The 21,479-nt window shown below is 40.9% G+C and overlaps 1 protein-coding gene across 1 annotated transcript in view; it reads left to right on the forward strand.

Moving 5' to 3' along the window:
• Positions 1 to 21,479, forward strand: part of LOC114361618 (potassium voltage-gated channel protein Shab-like) — a 43,731-nt gene that overhangs the window by 20,798 nt on the left and 1,454 nt on the right. Inside the window, exon 2 of the mRNA XM_028316719.1 lies at positions 18,373 to 18,634. Coding sequence (XP_028172520.1) covers positions 18,441 to 18,634 — 194 coding nt within the window. The 5' untranslated portion in view covers positions 18,373 to 18,440. The remainder of the gene's footprint in view (positions 1 to 18,372; positions 18,635 to 21,479) is intronic.

The raw sequence follows: 21,479 nt of genomic DNA on the forward strand, positions 1-21,479 counted from the left end.
GTAGGAAAATCTCGTGATTCGTGAAACATTAACTGTGACCTTAATTTTCAACGGTGCCTATGCGAAAATTAACATCTAGAATAACGGCTGGCAATAACAATAAAGGAAGATTTACTTTATACCGCAATTTAAATGATTAAAAATTGATGTTAAAATGTCCTTACGAAAGCAATGGGCACGCGCATAGTATCGGCTGCTTGCCAATGAGTCGTAAATGGTAGGATGGCCCGTAAAATCGGCCATTATTGACGGCCGTTACGCCGACACTTTACGAGTCAGTGACTGCAGGGTCCCAGGACGGTCTGCGCCTTACGCGGCTCTCCTTTCATGAATATATTAGCGAGATTAATTGCAGCACGATGCCGTCGTTTAACGTGGGAAAGACTTCGAACTTTCAGTCGTTGGGCCTGGCTAAGGATATAAAGTAGGTATTACCTTCCTGAATAAGTTATCTGGGATTGAAATTAAAAACGTTATTTGGGTAATATGAATCACGAATTGTTATGATGAATCTAGACTATTGTATTGTATTGATGACTATAGAATTATTTTGGAGCTTTTGATCTTCACTCATAAGCAATATCTACATACAGTTTAAAAAGTAGTAGGTACCTACTGTTGCTCCAAATGTTTCCTAGTAATCGCACAAATCATAATCCTTCAAATTATTTCTACACCTCGTTTATCAGTTCGTTCGTAAAGTAAACAGTACGAGCAATATCAATCAATGTTAATTTAATAAAAGCGGGCTAGTCAAAATATTGAACAGAATAACAAATTACAAATCGAATGTGAACGCGCACGCGACCTTAGAAGACTTATCGAATTTTCTTTATGACCGTGGACGGAAAATAAATGTAATTTGCTTCAGTCCGCGCGTGGGAAAGACTGCCCCTGAACAACTTTACTTTGCCACCTCACACTTAGCTATTTACACTTGAATTTCATTGAATTAAGTTGCATGTCATGCAGGATAATTATTATTGGCTATAATATATAAGTACAAGGGCAAGAAATGACGCAGCCGAAGGCATAAGCTATTAATTTGTTGATTTTCTCTCAATAATTAATGGAATACGTAACTAGGTTGTAACTTTTTAATTAGTTATACTAACATGATTTCGTGGTATACTTAATTACATTTTTTTTAAAAATAATGTTCATTTTTTATTTTAAAGAAAAACGTAATCTAGTTACCTACTTGTCGACTAAAACATGCTTGTCGATAACCGTGCCAGATGAGTCGCACTGGCGGTCGCATCCGACCAGCTGCTTAGGCGAAAATATCTCCACACGGATATATTCGCGTGTACACTTGCGTGTGTAGGTACCTCCTGTGATGCCGATGCTACGGCCGCAGAGATAGGTCAATGTCTCGGGCTAGATCCAAGCTGGCGCTGCGTAACGACCGGCGAGATTGCGGGCTCGTCTTGAAAGTAAAGAGTGGACTGGAATAATTGAGTCACCAGGGCATCCCCAGACACATTGAAACAGCTTTCTCCACATTATCCCTGTCATAAATGCCTTGTTGAATAAATTTCTTCGTCATAAACTTTCGAATTGGATTAAGCTTTAGACGTTTTATACGTGGGCAGCAAGTAAAATATTGTTCGCACATATTGCTAAAATAACCGCAACACATATGAACTAACATACAAATTCAAAGGCATTAATAAGTTTCGTAACGTTACAAAATCAAATCAAGCTCGGTCCAAAATCCAAATCCAAAAAACACAATTCGGAATTTTAGCTAAGTTCTTTTTTATTAGTTGCTACGAGTACAAGTCATATTATGAATGTCTAGATGAGAAATATGAGAGTTCAGTTCATATAAACACTGTTCGAGCTTAGACACGTCTTATTTTCTGTTTTCTACAAGACTTGTGTGAGCTCTGTTTATCAACAGGTGAAACATAAAACACTACTTCAAAGTCGAATACCACAATTCCAACGATAAACTTTTATAACATTACTGGTTGTATCCAAAGCGAATTATAGTAGCTGTTGTAAATTCTAAAACATTTTGGAATAAGTCTACCACTTATTCCATGACTTACTTTGGGATATCATTCGCCACACGCCATTTAACATTTCTATATTCTAATGCTGCGGACATCTATGATACTATACATGTGCTGAAGTGGTGCGTTGGAGTTATGCGAAGCTGGCGCTGGAAGTCGTCACTGGATTACTATTCGTATCGGGATCGACATACGTTTCTGCTGACGAAAGAGTTAATATTAAACGGACGCATATGATATGCGGTAGCCCTGTATCAAGGCGAGGCCCGAAATACCCGACTTGACCTACGGCGCCACGCGGCGACTCGCGTTATTTCGGCTCCGGGAACATGTCGTTAGCGCTACATGTGTCACTGGACTCAATGGTTGCGGATCCGCGGTGTCGTTGGCCTTTACACGACATTCGGACTCTCAGCTTATGTTAACATGAACAGATTCGGGTAATGAATGAATAAATAAGTTATGTTAGAAAAGCTTTTGCAGTAAAGCAGATATAACGATTGTAGGTCATGGCTTTTTATTGGGGTTTGCTTAGTGCTATACGCAGACGCAACTTTTACCAAAATTGGGATTTACCAATTCGGAGTAGGTAGAACAATCTAAGATGCCTGCTACTTAACACAATATTGGTTTTAAAGTTAAGCGATAAATGTGTTTAATATCTCCTGGGGCTTTGTGTAAAAATGTTACCACATAATCCTCACTTAGAGGGTATAATTCCGTAAATGAGCTTGATAATAGGCTCTTAGCTATAAATAGGTAAGCGGATAATCGTCTCGTTAGCGTGTAGACAAATTCTAACCTGTTGAAGGCGCGAGGCCGACGAAGCAATGTTTTGTATTAGACAAATGGCGGGAGTCGCTTGGGTGCGCTTTTCTTTTTTGGCGAAAAAATGTTCGCTTCCACTTACTCCGTGCACGCGAGGGTTGAGTTGTGTGCATCGTAAATATCCCGGGACAGTCGCCGGCGACGTTACAACTAACGTTATTTCGGAGGATCGCGTTTCGTGAAAGACATTAATGTAGTTTCTCCCTCTAGGTCACATAATTCTCTACTTGCATGACGTGGAATATTTTATGCGATACGAGCATGTTTAGAAATTCGAATTTTGTTTCAGTAAAAAAGCAATTTGTTCGTACATTATACGAGTATAGTCCAGTCAATAAAGCATTATAGATGGAAAACTGTAGAACACAATTTCTGACTTCAGTGAGTTTACGTTAGGTGAGCTCGCTAGCGAATACGTCAAAAAATTATATGAAGATTTTATTTCTTGAAAGTAGCCGCTAGGGGCGCTGCACAATATGTCATACATTTAAATGTCATTTTTTTACGCAGTCGCAGCGAGCACACCTAACGTAAACTCATGGTAGGCACACAGGACTTTATTTAGACTAGTTAAGAGGTGAACATAGCAAAAGTCCCCGCCCTTAGCCCTTGAGCCGGCGGGGAGAGGGGGGTTTAAAGGTGCCACTTTTCGGTTTTTCGCTTAATCCTCGGAAACTATGCGTCCTAGTAACATGACTACTTTGAACCAAAAAAAGCATATTCAATTTGCTACAGGTGAGATGGACAAGTTTTTCTATAAATTGTATAGTTTTCGCGGCATCTGCTCTAGAAGGTCTGTAATATTGGAAATTTTATTTTTGTCTTACATGTTCCCATCAGGAGAAAATCGACTAAATCAACATTGAGCAATCATTCTAGATATGCGGGAGCATGTTAAGCCTAGTTCCAGCGAGGGGACTACACCGTGCGTATATTTAGACGAATCACTTTGAGCCACTTTTGACTCCTCATCACTCAAAAACTGCTGTGCATTAACACTTCAAATTTGGCTCATGTGTTGAGACTTGCAAGATATACATCAGTTTCAAATTTCATAAATATGCCTCAAACGGTTCTTTAGATATTGACGTCCAAAAATCTACATGTCTGACCTATAGACCAAATTCTAACCACTTCCAGATGACCTCGAAGGTTCAAATTTGGCATCCAGAAAGGTAGTTATGTAAATACAAAGGAACAAATAAAAAACCAGTAAATTTTAACATTTCACATGTGATAGATAGATTTTAGTGCTCTAAATATCGATTTTTGAACGTCAATACCTAAATAACCGTTTGAGGTATATTTATGAAATTTGAAGCTGATGTATATCTTGCAAGTCTCAATACATGAGCCAAATTTGAAGTGTTAATGCACAGTAGTTTTTGAATGATGAGGAGTCAAAAGTGGCTCTAATTGGTTCGTCTAAATATACGCACGGTGCAGTCCCCTCCATGGAACTAGGCTTAACATGCTCCCACATGTCTATAGTGTTTGCTCAATGTTGATTTAGTCGATTTTCTCCTGAAAGGAACATGTAAGACAACAATAAAATTTCCAATTTTACAGACCTTCTAGAGCAGATGCTGCAAAAACTATACAAGATATAGAAAAACTTGACGGTCTCACCTATAGCAAATTGAATAAGCTTTTTTTGGTTCATAGTAGTCATGTCAGTAGGACTCATAGTTTCCGAGGATTAAGCGAAAAACCGAAAAGTGGTACCTTTAAACCCCACTCTCCCCGCCGGCTCAAGGGCTAAGGGCGGGGACTTTTGCTATGTTCACCACCTAACTAGGCTAAATAAAGTCCCGAGGTCAGAAATTGTGTTCCACGGATTTCTCTCTACACCATCGTTAAGGCATTCATTGACTGGACTATAGGTAAGGTACACGTTTATTTTATTCAGTTCACTACTATATCAAGATCAATAAAACCAACTCCATAAAAGCTCTTATGCAAATACTACTTACTTAGTCAGCTACTGTTATTTCGGACATTCGGTATTTAGCTAGTAGTAGCTCTGTGATGTGAATTCTCTATTCCACAAAACTATTGCATTATGAAATTGTAGTATACCTACCATTAAACTAAATAATATTCAAATTCATTGCTTTTGTTTTCATACAAGCACATTCAAAAGCTTGTTTACGAGTGTCACTGTGTCGCACCATCTGTGCCTCTACCATGAGTTGCCATCGAAAACTTGTATTCGTATACTACAGTCGATAGAGTTTAAACGTGGATCGATGAAGTTTGCATTAAAATCATACCATGAGTGCCTCTACCATGAGTTTACCTACCGAGCATCTCGCTATCGAGGGCGTAAAAAAATGTATGGCAAATTGTACAGCGCCTCTAGCGGTTAGTAGCTGAACCACAGCAAAACTAAAAACACTACCATGAGTTCATCTCAAATCGTTAGGTAAAAAACCTATCTAAATGAATACGATAGCGACTAAAGTTTTTATTAAGTTTCATACAAATAACTTACCATGAGTTGCAATTTTCAAAGATGTCATCGAAAAATACCTTAGCTGTCACAGTAACGTAACTCACTGGCTTATTGACGTGTGAAAAGCAAAATAAAATTGTGGTTTTAGGTCATTTTAGGTGTTTTCTTTATTAAATTATGTCGGAAAGAAGTTTATTACGATGGAACATGTTATCAGCATGTGGGCAGACCTCCCACTAGGTGGACCGACGATCTGGTGAAGGTCGCGGGAAGAACCTGGATGCGGGCACATTGTGGAGATCCTTGGGGGAGGGAGAGGATGCTGCGTTTCCCAGAGATATGCGAGGGAATTGTGTCGTGCGAAGATGTCTAGCTGTGCTGTGAAAATGTGTGCGGGTTTCCACCAAAGCTGTGCGAGGAAAATGTATCGTACGAGGATGTGTAGCAGAGATTTGAAAATGCTCATTAGTGTTGTACAGCCTGAGCCTTTTCACTGATTAAAAACAAAAGTAAATTTCAACTTATGAAAATACATATTCATTGTCGGATTAGCTTTCTATCATGATCTCGTAAGGCTGCGTTTCCACCAGAGATGTGCGAGGATGCGTAGCGAAGGATGTGTTTGTAAAGAACCAATAGAATCGCTTCATTTACCTCGCCTCGGTCAGCACATCTCTGGTAGAAAAGGCTCAGGCTGTACAACACTAATGAGCATTTTCAAATCTCTGCTACACATCCTCGTACGATACATTTTCCTCGCACAGCTTTGGTGGAAACCCGCACACATTTTCACAGCACAGCTAGACATCTTCGCACGACACAATTCCCTCGCATATCTCTGGGAAACGCAGCATCCTCTCCCTCCCCCAAGGATCTCCACAATGTGCCCGCATCCAGGTTCTTCCCGCGACCTTCACCAGATCGTCGGTCCACCTAGTGGGAGGTCTGCCCACATGCTGATAACATGTTCCATCGTAATAAACTTCTTTCCGTCATAATTTAATAAAGAAAACACCTAAAATGACCTAAAACCACAATTTTATTTTGCTTTTCACACGTCAATAAGCCAGTGAGTTACGTTACTGTGACAGCAAAGGTATTTTTCGATGACATCTTTGAAAATTGCAACTCATGGTAAGTTATTTGTATGAAACTTAATAAAAACTTTAGTCGCTATCGTATTCATTTAGATAGATTTTTTTACCTAACGATTTGAGATGAACTCATGGTAGTGTTTTTAGTTTTGCTGTGGTTCAGCTACTAACCGCTAGAGGCGCTGTACGATTTGCCATACATTTTTTACGCCCTCGATAGCGAGATGCTCGGTAGGTAAACTCATGGTAGAGGTAGGTAGGTATGACTCACTTGCAAACAGCGTTCTTGTACTAAATTGTCACTAGCTGAATCATCTTTTGCAATAGAAATGTAATTATAGGCTAGCTCCGAGTGGGCAGTACTTTTGTGACAACTACCGCTTTTCCAACCTAAGTTTCCAAGCTAAATTCTACGTATTCGGTAAATGAGGGCATTGTTTTCGCGACGTGTCAGTTCTGTACGTGCATGAGTGGAGCGGGCGCAATGAGACAAGCGGGAAGAGCCCGGGAGGCGTGCCAAAAACACTCGCGCTAAAAGCGGCGGGACACGTCACGCGCCCGCGCGCTCCGCGACCGTCACGAATCAACGCACTCTTTCCCTAATTTCTTAATTACCCACAATCATTATAGCGTGACATGCGAACTTACATCAGCAAATCACTTACGAAATCCAATTCAATCCACGTTTAATTATTCGCAATAAGTATAGGAACGTTCCATTTGTTTTTAGTAGACGCAGTTGGAATATCGCGCGAAGCTCGCTGTGGCTAAATATAAACAAGTTGATAATGTCCGAAATATTTTGGTTACATTCGAGAAGCGCTACGGAATCAAACAACTTTTTTCCCCGATGAAAGAAACTATGGCGCCATCAGTTTCACATCCTACATACATAACGACTCACCTAAATTATTTAAACAAGCTAGACGACTATTTATTATAAGCCGATAATGTCGCGACTAGGAAAAACTTCCCGCTTCCGTGTATTTAGCTCACGTGATAGATCCATAATAAAAATTCGTTACGTGATGTCAATTTTTTTTTCATTATTTTTGCATTAGTTTATTTGGATGTAACCTTATAATAGTGGAAATTAGGGGTGGGTCTCATACAGTCGACAATAACAATTACGGTTATGACTAAGCCCATTTCGAAAAATCATTACAGGTTTTAAATAGTTTCCATAGAGTCACACGAGTCCCGATTTACATATCTAATTAATATGTAAAACATTTGCGTTAAAGGCTTAATCAAAATATGTTGGTAGGTAATAGGCGTTTCGAAGAATCAAAGTGCTAAATCGAATGCTAAAGGTTGTAAATGTCATTAATGAGCTCTATATACGAGTGTCTTATGTCATCACCTAATGTGCAATAACATTTGGCAATTGAATCGAACATGATAAAGTCATAAAATACACAACGGTTTCATTAGCAGTGAATAAACTTTATACATGCAGCAGAACGTTTTATGTGCATGCATAGGTAGGTAATTTTATTATATGCTTCATTATTTTATTGGTATGAATAAAGTTGCCCAGCATCTAAATTTGCGTAGGGCAGATCTTCTTCTTCTTCTTGTCGTGTCGACAACAAACCTACACAGTGTCAGTCCAAAACTCTGCTACAAGAGTGGCGTTGTCAGTAGCATTTATTAAATCTTCCTGCGTGCAGTTTGGATACGCAGGGCCGCAGGGCACGACATCATGTGCTTCATCGACTGGGGAACACAACCACACTTGCACTGCAAGTTTGAACCATCTGTGAATCTCAACCTGAACAGAGGTGGAATTGTGTAAAGCAATCGTAATCATTTGACAGTTCATAACGTGCGATAAAGTCAATTAAACAAAGCGTTTGACAGAATAATCGTACGTTATGAACTGTCAAATGATAACGATTGCTTTACACAATTCCACCTAAGATTGTCTTTACAACGGCTGCCCGGTACGGTAGGGCAGATAAACAGGTCCTATAATTGGGGTAGTACGCCCCCGGTCACCACGTCAATTCGGCATTTAATGGCGCGACTAATTTTATTGTTCCACAGAAAGTCTGACAGTTATAGCCTATAGGATAAAGTCTCAATGATGATGATGATGATGAAGGTTCTTGGGCTCAATATACTTACGTATTATTATTTTTCATATAGCCAAAAATTAGCTTATACCTACACTAATTGGCCTATGTATTGTAAAATAAGAATTTTAGGTTTCTCGTAATTGTACATTTCTAGTCTTGCACATTTGCACTCATTTGCGTAGACATGTTTTGAAATATATTATGTTAAAATATCTTATTTATTTCAATGAGGCTTATAAATCGCTTCATATATGATTGGTGCTACTTTTTCGTTTGAAGAAGACGTCAAACGTTCTTTCGTAATATCTTTCGGATGTTTAAATAAGAATAAAAATGCAAATAAATTACAATTTACACTTCTTAAAATTCCTTCATGAAGCATGGAAATATTTTTTGCGATAATGAACCTTATTTATATTAATCTGCAAATAAACATCTCATTAGATGTTATTTGAGTCTTTGACTAACTAACAAGTACCTACATGTTTTATATGTATATTTGTAGTTTAATGGATCATTATTGTGACTGTAAATAGTATTTTGTTTGTTAAAAATCAAAGCCTATACATAAACGATCGGGCGTTGTATAGTGCCGAGTAATTACTAAAGTCATTACAGCCGGTTCGATTTCGAAGTTTGAAATATGAACCCATAATCGCAGCTTGATCGTCATTCATTATTTTCCAATTACAAAGCAGAATTTTAATGGGTAGGTGGCTGGTACAGTCGCGGAATGAAAAGGTTCGTCACCTTAGTGTCGGTTTTCGCTTGCACTAGGTATTATAATAGTCAAACCTACCAACATAACAGTGCAAGAAACAGTGCTGCTAAAATTTAAATAAATATGACGTTTGCTAACGAATAAGGTTTTGCTTGTTTATTTTTCTATCCCATCAGTGCAATGCAATAATGACATTGACCAATTGACAAAAGTTTTTTTTTATTTAATAGAAATAATAATGGCAGGTTGAACCAACAAGAAGGTTTTAGTTTATCAATCATAATAATCTTCTTGACAAGATAAATCGTCAAACAACTGATCTGAATAATTTTGAACTTTACCTACTGACGAACAGTTAAAGATTATTTTCTCTAACTCGAGATTATTCTGTAACATAGTTTCAAAAGGTAATATGTGCTCGCGATTCGTTGAAGGAATCAATCTGAAAACTGACGAACCTTTTCATTCCGTGACTGTACATTATTTAGCATAATTGCCGTTTCATAGCAGTGTGTTGGTATCGTTTGTTAAGGCCGTACCTCTATATTGATGTGATCTTTTGATAGTGAGGTAAATATAGCACAATGTCGAGATAGGTTATAGGTGTATTCAGATGACAGGTATTATATTGACGATAGCCTCTGAAAGGTATTAAAATCGTTTATTCATGCGCACGTGCTCCGAATTCAATTACTGAAAGCTCAGAGCGGAGTTGCGTTGCGGAGGCTACATTAACCGGACCGCTGCTCGCTCGCTCGCTCGCCGCGAAAGGTCAGAGGTGAGCCGTAGCAGGCTGCTACGGTCCGGCTACGGCTCGTAGCGCTACCGCCCGATATTGCTACGTATGTGCTACACACTACGGCATGATGTTATTAGCTGTAACATTGCTTGTTGACCTATATTTACAAACATGTTTTAAAGTTTGAAAATGTTTTGATAGCGTCTAATATTTATCATATCGTAGCATCGTGAGTTTTAGGGTAAGTATAATATTGTCAGTGAATATATGAAAAAAATATACGTATGAACACTTTTCAAAGTATCTTTATGTGATGTTTCTCACTCAATAAGTATTGGGATACCGTAGGAGTGCTCAAATTAAAATATACTTACGTATATAACAACGACTCGTGCTTAAGTTCGGTTTCCTCAAAGGCATACTTTAGAGCAGTTCAATGAGCCGTACTGTTACACGTTCTGCACATTAAGAACAGCTGATAAATTCTTACAACACAATTTTGAATTTATCGTTGTATGTTTTTGATTACAATTTACAAAACAGTTTGAGTGTGCTCATTTTATTAAACAAAAATATGTCTAATTGATTGATAGACTGTATTATGTAGGTATGTATGATTTAATAGAGACACTATTATGTATTCAATAATTTACAAATTAACACATTTTCATAAATATAAACATAATAACACACATTTCAAGCTCTTGCGTGTGACATGCAAAACACTTGTAAAATCACCTTAGTTATTACTTTCAAATTGAAGCTATTTATTCTGTAAATTATGGGTTTTAACTAAAAGTCCCCAATACAATAGATAAATACACTTGTGAGCGCTAACTTAGTTTTGTGTTGTATTAATTTATTTACGCTTATTACGCTAAGACCCTCAGAATCAGGTATCCCGGGAATCACACACGTGACGTGGTAACAAAGGAATTCTACGTATTTGTTAATCCATTTACAGCCACAATATCCCGGCAAAATGGTTGTTTTACACAGGCACGCGTGCACAAACAGCGCGTCAATCCAAGTGTGGACAAACGGCAGAAAAATAAACTACACACTAAATACAGCTTCGTGTAACATTCTCATTCTAAATTGCTTAGAAATTCCACCAAACAAATAAAATAGAACACTCCGAATAGGTACGATTGAATGAAACGTAACGTAGGTATCTTTTGTAGCGTGAATATGAAACATGCAAATGCTTATTCATAATAATTTTACAAATTGCCTTAAATTAGTCTATGGCGTGCCGCCAACTTTTGACAATTTGATTCTGATTCAGGTTTCAGATACTAGGCCCATACCTACTCGTTTTGTTAAATGACACTTAAACCTCGATTGTCCTTTCTAAGTTCAAAAATTAAGTTCACAATACGAGGTTCGTTTCGTCCTGCATTAGCATTCCTACCTATTAGTGGCTATGAAACGTTTATTTCAATGAAGTAGGTACATTTCCGGTACAGTTCCGGTACTTCTTTGTCAAGTATACAATGTTTTCGTGATATGCAAAATTATATTTTCAATTTCAGCTTCAAATATTCTCAATTATCCCCTCCTCTTATCTCCTCTTCTATGCCCCTTTACACAAGTGCCTCTTCAGAGCAATCTTTCGAGAGGAGTCTTAAGGTTAATAATCTATTAAATTACCACAAAACCGTAACATTGTTTATATAATATTATTAAACAAGACCGTGTGGGTAGCTAAGAAGTCTATTTATAGTAACGTTACCTAATTTTAGACGGGTCTCCTAAATTACCTTGGTTACGTAAAGCCGCACATTCTTGAGGAGGCTTGAGGGGCGCGATCCGTCGCTCAGCGCTGAATAAGTAAACATCCTACTTCTTTTGCGTACATATTTTAAAACCTTAAGCTTGCAATTCATCAGAGTATTTCTCTTTTGAGACTTTGCTCTTTGAAGAAAAAATTAATGAGGTACCAAGCACCATTCATGATTTTAAAACGCCGCGAGTTTGAGTGAATTCACACTCTTTTCATAAGTAGTGATAAAATATGTATTTTTTTTTTATCCACAACGAGGAAGCTCTTGGCCTGTATCTCACTTGATGGTAATTGATGATCAGGCCGAAGGTGGAAGCGAGCTTCACCCGGAATCCTCAACCACGGAGGAACTGGCTATCTTACCTCTAACTGCCGGAACACAATAATGCTGTTAACATTGTTGTTATGGCGACAGACTTAGGTAAGATGGTTGTAGCTAGCCAGGCGGACTTAGAACTAGCCCTACCACCAACCAAACCGAACAGAAAAATCTGCCCCCACTGGGAATCGAACCCGGGACCTCTGCGTCTGAAGCAGGTGGTCTTACCACTAGACCACAGAGGCGGTTATTATAAAGATTAACTAGCAATAATTTCAGATATATGTATATGAAATCAAAAACATATTTTTATGTAAAAAAATCATAAATCTGATTAAATAAAAAATTCGTTATTTAGTTAAACAAACCGTTATTTTGTCGTAATCCCAATGTAAGAGTGCGTGTTTTGTTTTTTTTTTGGGTAATGGTTTATGTTATTGCCAAAGTTGCTGTATTTATATTACAGAACTTTTAAGTATTAATAATTTCCAGTTCAACTATTTCACCAACTCACTCGAGACTGTTGACCTCGCGGGAGGCAGTTTTTCCGATTGCCGTCACGGCTGGGGGGATGTCAGAAGTTATCTGGCGTTACGTAAGCGCTAAAAGTTACAAAAAGTCGAGCATATCACTATTTATCTACTACCGGCGTCGTCTGTCCCGCTCCCAACTTCAGATCAATACGGAGGCTGTCTCCACCCTCGATCCAAGTCCATTAAGCACTTGTTCGCTCTCTCGCTCTAGCCTATTACATAACAATACACCGTACCTATCTGAAGCTTATTACGATGAAGCTTTGAATGGATACCTTTAAAAGTACCTGTTTGAAAGAAAAAGTTCTGTCAATATGTTCTGTTGAAAGTAATTTTCAAGAAAGCTTAGTCAAGACGATAGATAAAAGAGCCCATAAAGAGATTGAAACTCGTAATAAGCTTTGCAATGTTTTGTTACATAATGGTCCCATCCAATATGTTTTCCTTGCAAGATTTCCTGGTGTTTTCGTAGGCTTGTACTGTTTATGGGTGTTGTTTTCGCTTCATTACTCGTAAGAACCGACACAGACCGTGTGGCGCCGTGGTAATGAGCCGTTATGGACTACGGATCTTTTGACCCATATATCCGCGTATGTAGGGCGATTTCTGTGTCCTTAAACTTTAAGTTTTTGCCCTTATCTGTGTTAAGAGACGTATGTTGTGTACGTCAAGTATAATTGGGTACTTNAGCCCTTTATGGCCATAATTTAAAATCAGTCTTTTATGATTGTTTATAGTTGAATTGGAGTATCCAAAATCAACACCAACAACAACCAATCTTCCATAATTCCATTGCAATAATACATAAATGTTTTAAACTAAATATGGTTGCCTATTACTGAGTTATTATTTATTTATGTGTTTACAATAACTGTCAATATTTTTAATGTGAAATGTTTCATTGATACACTATAGTAGGCGTAGCTATGAAAGTAAAAATTGCAAAGTAGTTTGATTCGCGTGCTCTTGTGTTCTTTCGTGAAACAATTTATGCCGACGTTACAGTGGTAATTACGGGGTGGAAAAAGTTAAGTGCCCAGTTTAAACTCCACTAAACTATTTGACATCGAAAAAACGAACGCTCTTGTTCGTACTTAATAGTCGAAACTGCCACACTTCGAATTTTATGTCACGCTGTTAAAAGCGTATAAGGCTGAATGTGAACAAATAAAAATAAGACAGGGCAATTTAAGCAACATGGCCATAAAATATACGATTTTAACATGTGAGTTACACAAATTACAAAAGAACATAATAAAATTGTAATAGTATCGTATGGTAGAGCTTTAATAACAAGTAGGGAACGGACTCTATTCACAAATAATCTTGACATTTAATTTATCAGTGCTACGTATTCATTGAGTACTTTGAGTAGACCAATTATGCCTTATAATTAAAGCTCCGTCGTGACAATAATGAAGGCACGCAGTCGCTCTACCTCTACGTAAACGGAATACGTATCGCACACCTTGATCTAATTAATGCGAGTGTCTATCTACCGTTGGAATGGAAATCAGAAAACAAAGCGCGGTGGTGTTCCGTTGCCGAGTGCATTGAATGTCGCGCTATTATTAGATTAGGTCGATCCGCGAAGGCTTGATAGGGCCGTAGGGCGCGCCGGGCCCTGCGCATCGATTCACCCCTCCCACCGCATTATTGCTCTCGTGACTTGTCACATGATGCCTTTCCTATCAGTACGCTGAGTTTGTCACAATGCTTCACTGTCAGGTATACAGGTCGCTGTTATCTATGGTAATTATATTAACGAGAACGGATTAAAAGTAAACCTGTAGCACCCGTAGCGCCCGTAGATTCGTAGCAAGTGAAACGAAAACGGAATCGTTACAGCCGGATTACAAAACACATATAAAATAGGTATGGTAATATTTAAAATTAATGTCCCAAAAAATTAAAACCGCATATTATACGGTCTCTTTCTTCTTGTTTTGCTAAAATAAATTAAGACTGTTGTTTACGTCCGGCAACATTCTGGTGATGAAACTAAAATGAACACACTTAATACACGTGATTTGCTAAATAATTTTTAAAAATGATAACACAATATTACGGACTTTTTCACAGAGTTTTCGCACGTAATAACGTTTAGCCGTTGACGATGTATAACGTATTTACTTTTCATGTAAAACGCGCACAGTTACCGGTTGCACACTGACCCAATTTTATCATGTCCAATATTGCAAAAATTATCGACGGTGTACCTACCTACGTTCAGATCCGGAGCTGCACTTAGTTGAAATACGTATTCGCTATCCAAAACGAAACGCAATTCCATTTTTATTGGGGGGTGAGCTTTACGTAATACCTATATTATTTGAAAATAAATCCGTGATAAAGACTAACTACATCTAGATGCTAGTACGTAACTGATAAATTAAAGTCTTTATGTATTTCCACAAAAGTTTTTACACTGCTTCACTTTTAGGGCTTACTGGGCCCATAACCTGATAAATTAAAGTCTTTATCGAGGAAATAAATGTGAATTTAATAACACCAAACAATCACATGTACGGATCGTAGATCAGAGAGTAGAAAGGTGACAGAGCTGTCATAGACAAAATAAAAAATAAAAATACGGTCAAGCGTGAGCCGCATGTAAAAGGCGATAAATTTCAAAAAAGGTTTAACAGTAACATTGTCCAACATATTGAACCTTCTATTACGCAATAGGTTTAGGCTTGTTATATCGTACTCCCATTACACAGAAGCATCCCTATGGGTAATGTCAACTGTTCACGGACCATTGACTTCCCGAATCTCCGCCGTCGCAGCCTCTTAGGCGCCGGGACCCGGGAGGCGAAGGCTTGTTGTCCTTCCATTTATAATGAATTTATAGTTATAAGTAACCTGAGTAGTGATTTTTTTCAGGCAAAATACTAGTTGGGAATTCTTAGATAAGCACGAGTGGTAAAATACGTATAATTTTTTATACACTTTCTACTAAGTAGGAAGAAGGCTTTAAGGAAAAACTACAACGAAAACATTTTTACAAGCTTTATTTAAGGCTATAAAAACGTCGATCGGGGCAATATAATCCCCCTTTTTGTTAGAGAATGCTATGAATGCGTGAGTGAATCATTTCATGGAAACTTTTGTACATAGTCAGCATAAATATTAGAAAACAACAGTCGTAAACTAAAAGGGACAGGGTAGGTAGAGTTGAGCCGACTAAACTCATGCGTTTTTGATAGCACCCGTTGCCGGTTTAGGGAATACGAAACAAGTTTTGGGAAATAGGTCACTGCTTTCGAAATGTTCAATATTTTACTCGGCTTAATAATTACTACGTAGGGTAAGTTTAGGTAACCTAAGTTACCTAACACGTATTTCAATTTTAAACTTTACAGCTTATCTCTAAAAATTGTGGCCGTAGTTTGTGATAGTGTGCATAAAGCACGTAAGTAGGTCACACAACCTATTTCATATTTAGGTAAGGATATGCAGCCTCATTCTCGACTCGAGTCTAGGTAGTGCTAGTACCTATACCGAATGTTAATATCTAATTTTACTTTTGGATGTGGTAAACAGAGCCGCGCTTTTTTTTCTTTGGCAGGTAATGCTTCAAACGCAATACTTGTTTGAAAGCTTAAGTTGAATTTAAATTCGTATTTAGGAATATTAAATAATAAGTAGTTGTTATGATCAAGGCGGAAATCTGTCTCACACGGCCCTTTCGGTTCGCTTGTAAGTCAGTACATACGTAGCCAATACAGACGTGAGTAGGGAAACCCCTGTATCGATCTGATGCTCCATCAGCCACTCTGAAATATTAATACAACAGCACTAGCGCTAGCGCCCGGCCAAGTCTGTTCATTACGAAATTGACCGATCCCAATCGCAATATGTTGGGCTACTTGTAGACATGTAATTGAAATGTTCGGTTTCGTAGCATCTACGAAATTGACTTTAATAATTTATGTACTCGTAACATGTTTAGTTTCTTGAAATGCATAAAATACCTATAGAAGTGAATAAAATAAAAGATATCTACTTATTTAATGTCTTTGTGATTGAGGATTTTCATGTGAGATTTAATTCAATTCTTTGGGCTACTAAAGTCGTCTGTCGGTGGAGCTTTTCGGACTGACGACAATAAGATTCGGCACTAAAGAACATTGAAAAAACTTAACACTTTTTTGTTTAAAGCAGTAGGTAATTAAATTTTTTTTAGTGAAATCATCCTTCATTTTTATTTTAAATTGAAATGATTCCTTTGATTTTATGTTTGTTCCACTATATATTTTATTGAAGGAACTCCATATATTTCTTAACGATGCCGCGATACTGACACCCTGACCTATGATGCTGTTAAGCATTTTATATTTGCATAATGTGATAATCTAGGTCAGGAACGTTTTATTATTGTTAAATATAAATGATTGTGAATGCATAGCATTCATCAAATAATAAGTAGGGATAAATAAATACGGACTGAACTCGCATAGAGACATAATGAAATCTCTGTTGGATCTTATTTGACTGGCCTGGCGAACATTGATATATTCGTATCCGAAATACGTATACTTTGTATATGTAAAAAATAATTATGAACTAAATCTGCCGCCCTAGGCTTCAGCCTACTCAGACTGCTGGTAAATCCGCCACTGAATCAGAACGTAAATTCAGTATATTGATGTAAAATTTCGCCCTATGATAGTATATTCCGTTGGTTGTATGCTTCTTAGAATTGCTATATCGATTGGCTGTAAAGCCTGTATAACTAAAGAAGAGCATTCGATCGACCTATTTTTATAAGGTGGATGTGACCACTTACAGATTTCATTGAAAAAGTGTGAATTAAGGATCTGGTTTTATAAATCGTCAATAATGTAATGTTACATTATGTAGGTACGTTAAGTACAATAAGTACCTATCTATACGCAGGTACACATTCAAATCTTAAGACAGCCCCGTTTCCTGAACTGAATTTTAGGATAATTGAAGCAAAATAAATGACATCAGAACGAAATTGGAATAGTCCCCAATTTCACTTAATAATGATATGCTAAAGATCCCTGGCTGCCAGGCTGGCACATTGCCAGCTTACCCTTAAATCAATGTCTGGAGTGCCTGAAAGAGGGTCGGAAATTGACAATTACCTTACTTATTTGTATGAACCTAGATCGGTGCACCTGATTATGCTATTTATGACATTTTATAGATAGTAGGTGTGAATAGTAAGTAGATATGATTTATTAAGGTCTAAATAACTGTTGTTAAAAACGATTGATCTAAAATTAATATAGGTAGTACGAGGTTTGTCAGCCAATATTGGCAAACAGTAAACAGCAGCGTGCAAACAAACTTGTGTTCAATGCGGTTGGATAATTTGGTCTATGTAGCACGTAGAGACAAATATTGGGCAATTCTCCTAACAGATAGGTACCTAGGTAGGGTTCATATTTTAGACATGTGTCTAACGTTTTTTAGTGACAGTTAAATATGGTGGTAGGGCAAGCTGTATTCGGGACATGTACTGCTGGACCCGAAAGGCCCTAAGTAGGTACTGAGACTAAGTAAATGATTTGATCTGATTAATCTGATTTGATTTGATAGATATTTTCAGTATAGGCGGCCTTGCTTGTCTTCTCGTTCTAAGTTCCCCTTTGGCTGTCAAAACCTGAGAAAGAATATCCAAATGCCCTTAATGTTCTATGGTAGGTTCGTTCGTTCGTTCGTTTCAGCCGAATGACGTCCACTGCTGGACAAAGGCCTCCTCCAAGACCACCTTGTCTATGGTAGGTACTAAAGGTTAATTGTATTTTTCGTTGTTCCAGTTTGAAAGGGGTAGCCGGGAATCATCGCGCCAATGAAGCGACGGCGCCCGGCGCCATGAGCTAGCGGCATGGGTGGCGAGGGGGCGGGCCGCGGCGCCGCGCGCTGGCACGTGGGCGACTCGCCCCCGCGCGCGCCCATGGGCTTCGCGGCGCCGCCGGACGCGCTGCTCGACCGCGGGCTCGCGCCGGCGCCCGCGCCCGCGCCGGCGCCTGTCCCAGCCGCGGCGGGCAATGCGGCCGCGCTGCAGCGGGCGCATTCCAGGTAAATATAAGTTTTCTTGAAAGAGGGATGTGATTCTGCAGTGGAATTCCGTACGAGTAACATTGGCGTTGGCTCTGAGTATAGCTTAGAGAAGCGCCGTGGTCATATAAGACTGTAGACCACAAGAGGCGCCGAAATGCCGCACGCTATCTAAACACTGTAAGCTTGTAATAAAGGTGATGTGAAAGTCACGTGGGCGACTCGTCGAAGCGCGCCCATGGGCTTCGCGGCGCCGCCGGACGCGCTGCTCGACCGCGGGCTCGCGCCAGCGCATGTCCCAGCCGCGGCGGGCAATGCGGCCGCGCTGCAGCGAGCGCATTCCAGGTAAATACCAACACTAAAGTTATTTTTTTGTGAGAAAATCGTGCTCCTGCTGCTGTGAAGACAAAATGCTGATGAGGACGGAAAGTAAGAAAGTAAGAAGAAAGAGAGAAAGTAGAGCAAAGAGGAGCGCCGTGGTCACTTTAAGCATCATACCAGCGGCGCCGAAATGCTTTTAGTAATTTAAGGTGATGTGAAAGGCACGTAGGCGACTCGCCCCCGCGCGCGTCCATGGGCTTCGCGGCGCCGCCGGACGCGCTGCTCGACCGCGGGCGCCGGCGCCTGTCCCAGCCGCGGCGGGCAATGCGGCCGCGCTGCAGCGGGCGCATTCCAGGTAAATACCAACACTAAAGTTATTTTTGAGAGAAAATCGTGCTCCTGCTGCTGTGAAGGCAAAATGCTGATGAGGACGGAAAAAGAAAAAGTAGAGCAAAGAGGAGCGCCGTGGTCACTTTAAGCATCAAACCAGCGGCGCCGAAATGCTGCACGCTGCTTAAAAATTGTAGGCTTTTAGTAAATTAAGTTGATATGAAAGTTACGTGGGCGACTCGCCTCCGTGCGCGCCCATGGGCTTCGCGGCGCCGCCGGACGCGCTGCTCGACCGCGGGCGCCGGCGCCTGTCCCAGCCGCGGCGGGCAATGCGGCCGCGCTGCAGCGGGCGCATTCCAGGTAAATACCAACACTCAAGTTATTTTTTTGAGAGAAAATCGTGCTCCTGCTGCTGTGAAGGCAAAATGCTGATGAGGACGGAAAAAGAGAGAAAGTAGAGCGGCGCCGAAATGCTGCACGCTGCCTAAAAATGTAGGCTTTTAGTAAATTAAGGTGATATGAAAGTTACGTGGGCGCCTTGCCCCCGCGCGCGCCCATGGGCTTCGCGACGCCGTGGGACGCGCTGCTCGACTGCGGGCTCGCGCCGGCGCCCGCGCCCGCGCCGTCACCTGTCCCAGCCGCGGCGGGCAATGCGGTCGCGCTGCAGCGGGCGCATTCCAGGTAAATATAAGTTTTCTTGAAAGAGGGATGTGATTCTGCAGTGGAATTCCGTACGAGTAACATTGGCGTTGGCTCTGAGTATAGCTTAGAGAAGCGCCGTGGTCATATAAGACTGTAGACCACAAGAGGCGCCGAAATGCCGCACGCTATCTAAACACTGTAAGCTTATAATAAAGGTGATGTGAAAGTCACGTGGGCGACTCGTCGAAGCGCGCCCATGGGCTTCGCGGCGCCGCCGGACGCGCTGCTCGACCGCGGGCTCGCGCCAGCGCATGTCCCAGCCGCGGCGGGCAATGCGGCCGCGCTGCAGCGAGCGCATTCCAGGTAAATACCAACACTAAAGTTATTTTTTTGGAGAAAATCGTGCTCCTGCTGCTGTGAGGACAAAATGCTGATGAGGACGGAAAAAGAGAGAAAGTAGAGCGGCGCCGAAATGCTGCACGCTGCCTAAAAATGTAGGCTTTTAGTAAATTAAGGTGATATGAAAGTTACGTGGGCACCTTGCCCCCGCGCGCGCCCATGGGCTTCGCGGCGCCGCCGGACGCGCTGCTCGACCGCGGGCTCGCGCCGGCGCCCGCGCCCGCGCCGGCGCCTGTCCCAGCCGCGGCGGGCAATGCGGCCGCGCTGCAGCGGGCGCATTCCAGGTAACTGCTAAGACGAAAGTTCTTTTTCGAGAGAGGGTCGTGCTCCTGCTGTGAAGACAAAATGCTGATGAGGACGGAAAGTAAGAAAGTAAGAAGAAAGAGAGAAAGTAGAGCAAAAAGGAGCGCCGTGGTCACTTTAAGCATCACACCAGCGGCGCCGAAATGCTTTTAGTAATTTAAGGTGATGTGAAAGGCACGTAGACGACTCGCCCCCGCGCGTCCATGGGCTTCCCGGCGCCGCCGGACGCGCTGCTCGACCGCGGGCTCGCGCTGCTCGACCGCGGGCGCCGGCGCCTGTCCCAGCCGCGGCGGGCAATGCGGCCGCGCTGCAGCGGGCGCATTCCAGGTAAATACCAACACTAAAGTTATTTTTTGAGAGAAAATCGTGCTCCTGCTGCTGTGAAGGCAAAATGCTGATGAGGACGGAAAAAGAGAGAAAGTAGAGCGGCGCCGAAATGCTGCACGCTGCCTAAAAATGTAGGCTTTTAGTAAATTAAGGTGATGTGTAAGTCACGTGGGCGACTCGCCTCCGTGCGCGCCCATGGGCTTCACAGCGCCGCCGGACGCGCTACTCGACCGCGGGCCCGCGCCGGCGCATGTCCCAGCCGCGGCGGGCAATGCGGCCGCGCTGCAGCGGGCGCATTCCAGGTAAATACCAACACTCAAGTTATTTTTTGAGAGAAAATCGTGCTCCTGCTGCTGTGAAGACAAAATGCTGATGAGGACGGAAAAAGAGAGAAAGTAGAGCAAACAGGAGCGTCGTGGTCACTTTAAGCATCACACCAGCGGCGCCGAAATGCTGCACGCTGCCTAAAATGTAGGCTTTTAGTAAATTAAGGTGATGTGAAAGTCACGTGGGCGACTCGCCTCAGTGCGCGCCCATGGGCTTC

Source organism: Ostrinia furnacalis, unplaced genomic scaffold (genome assembly GCF_004193835.3).
Source record: "Ostrinia furnacalis isolate ACB-3 unplaced genomic scaffold, ASM419383v2 OfSCF5861, whole genome shotgun sequence".
Lineage (NCBI taxonomy): Eukaryota > Metazoa > Arthropoda > Insecta > Lepidoptera > Crambidae > Ostrinia > Ostrinia furnacalis.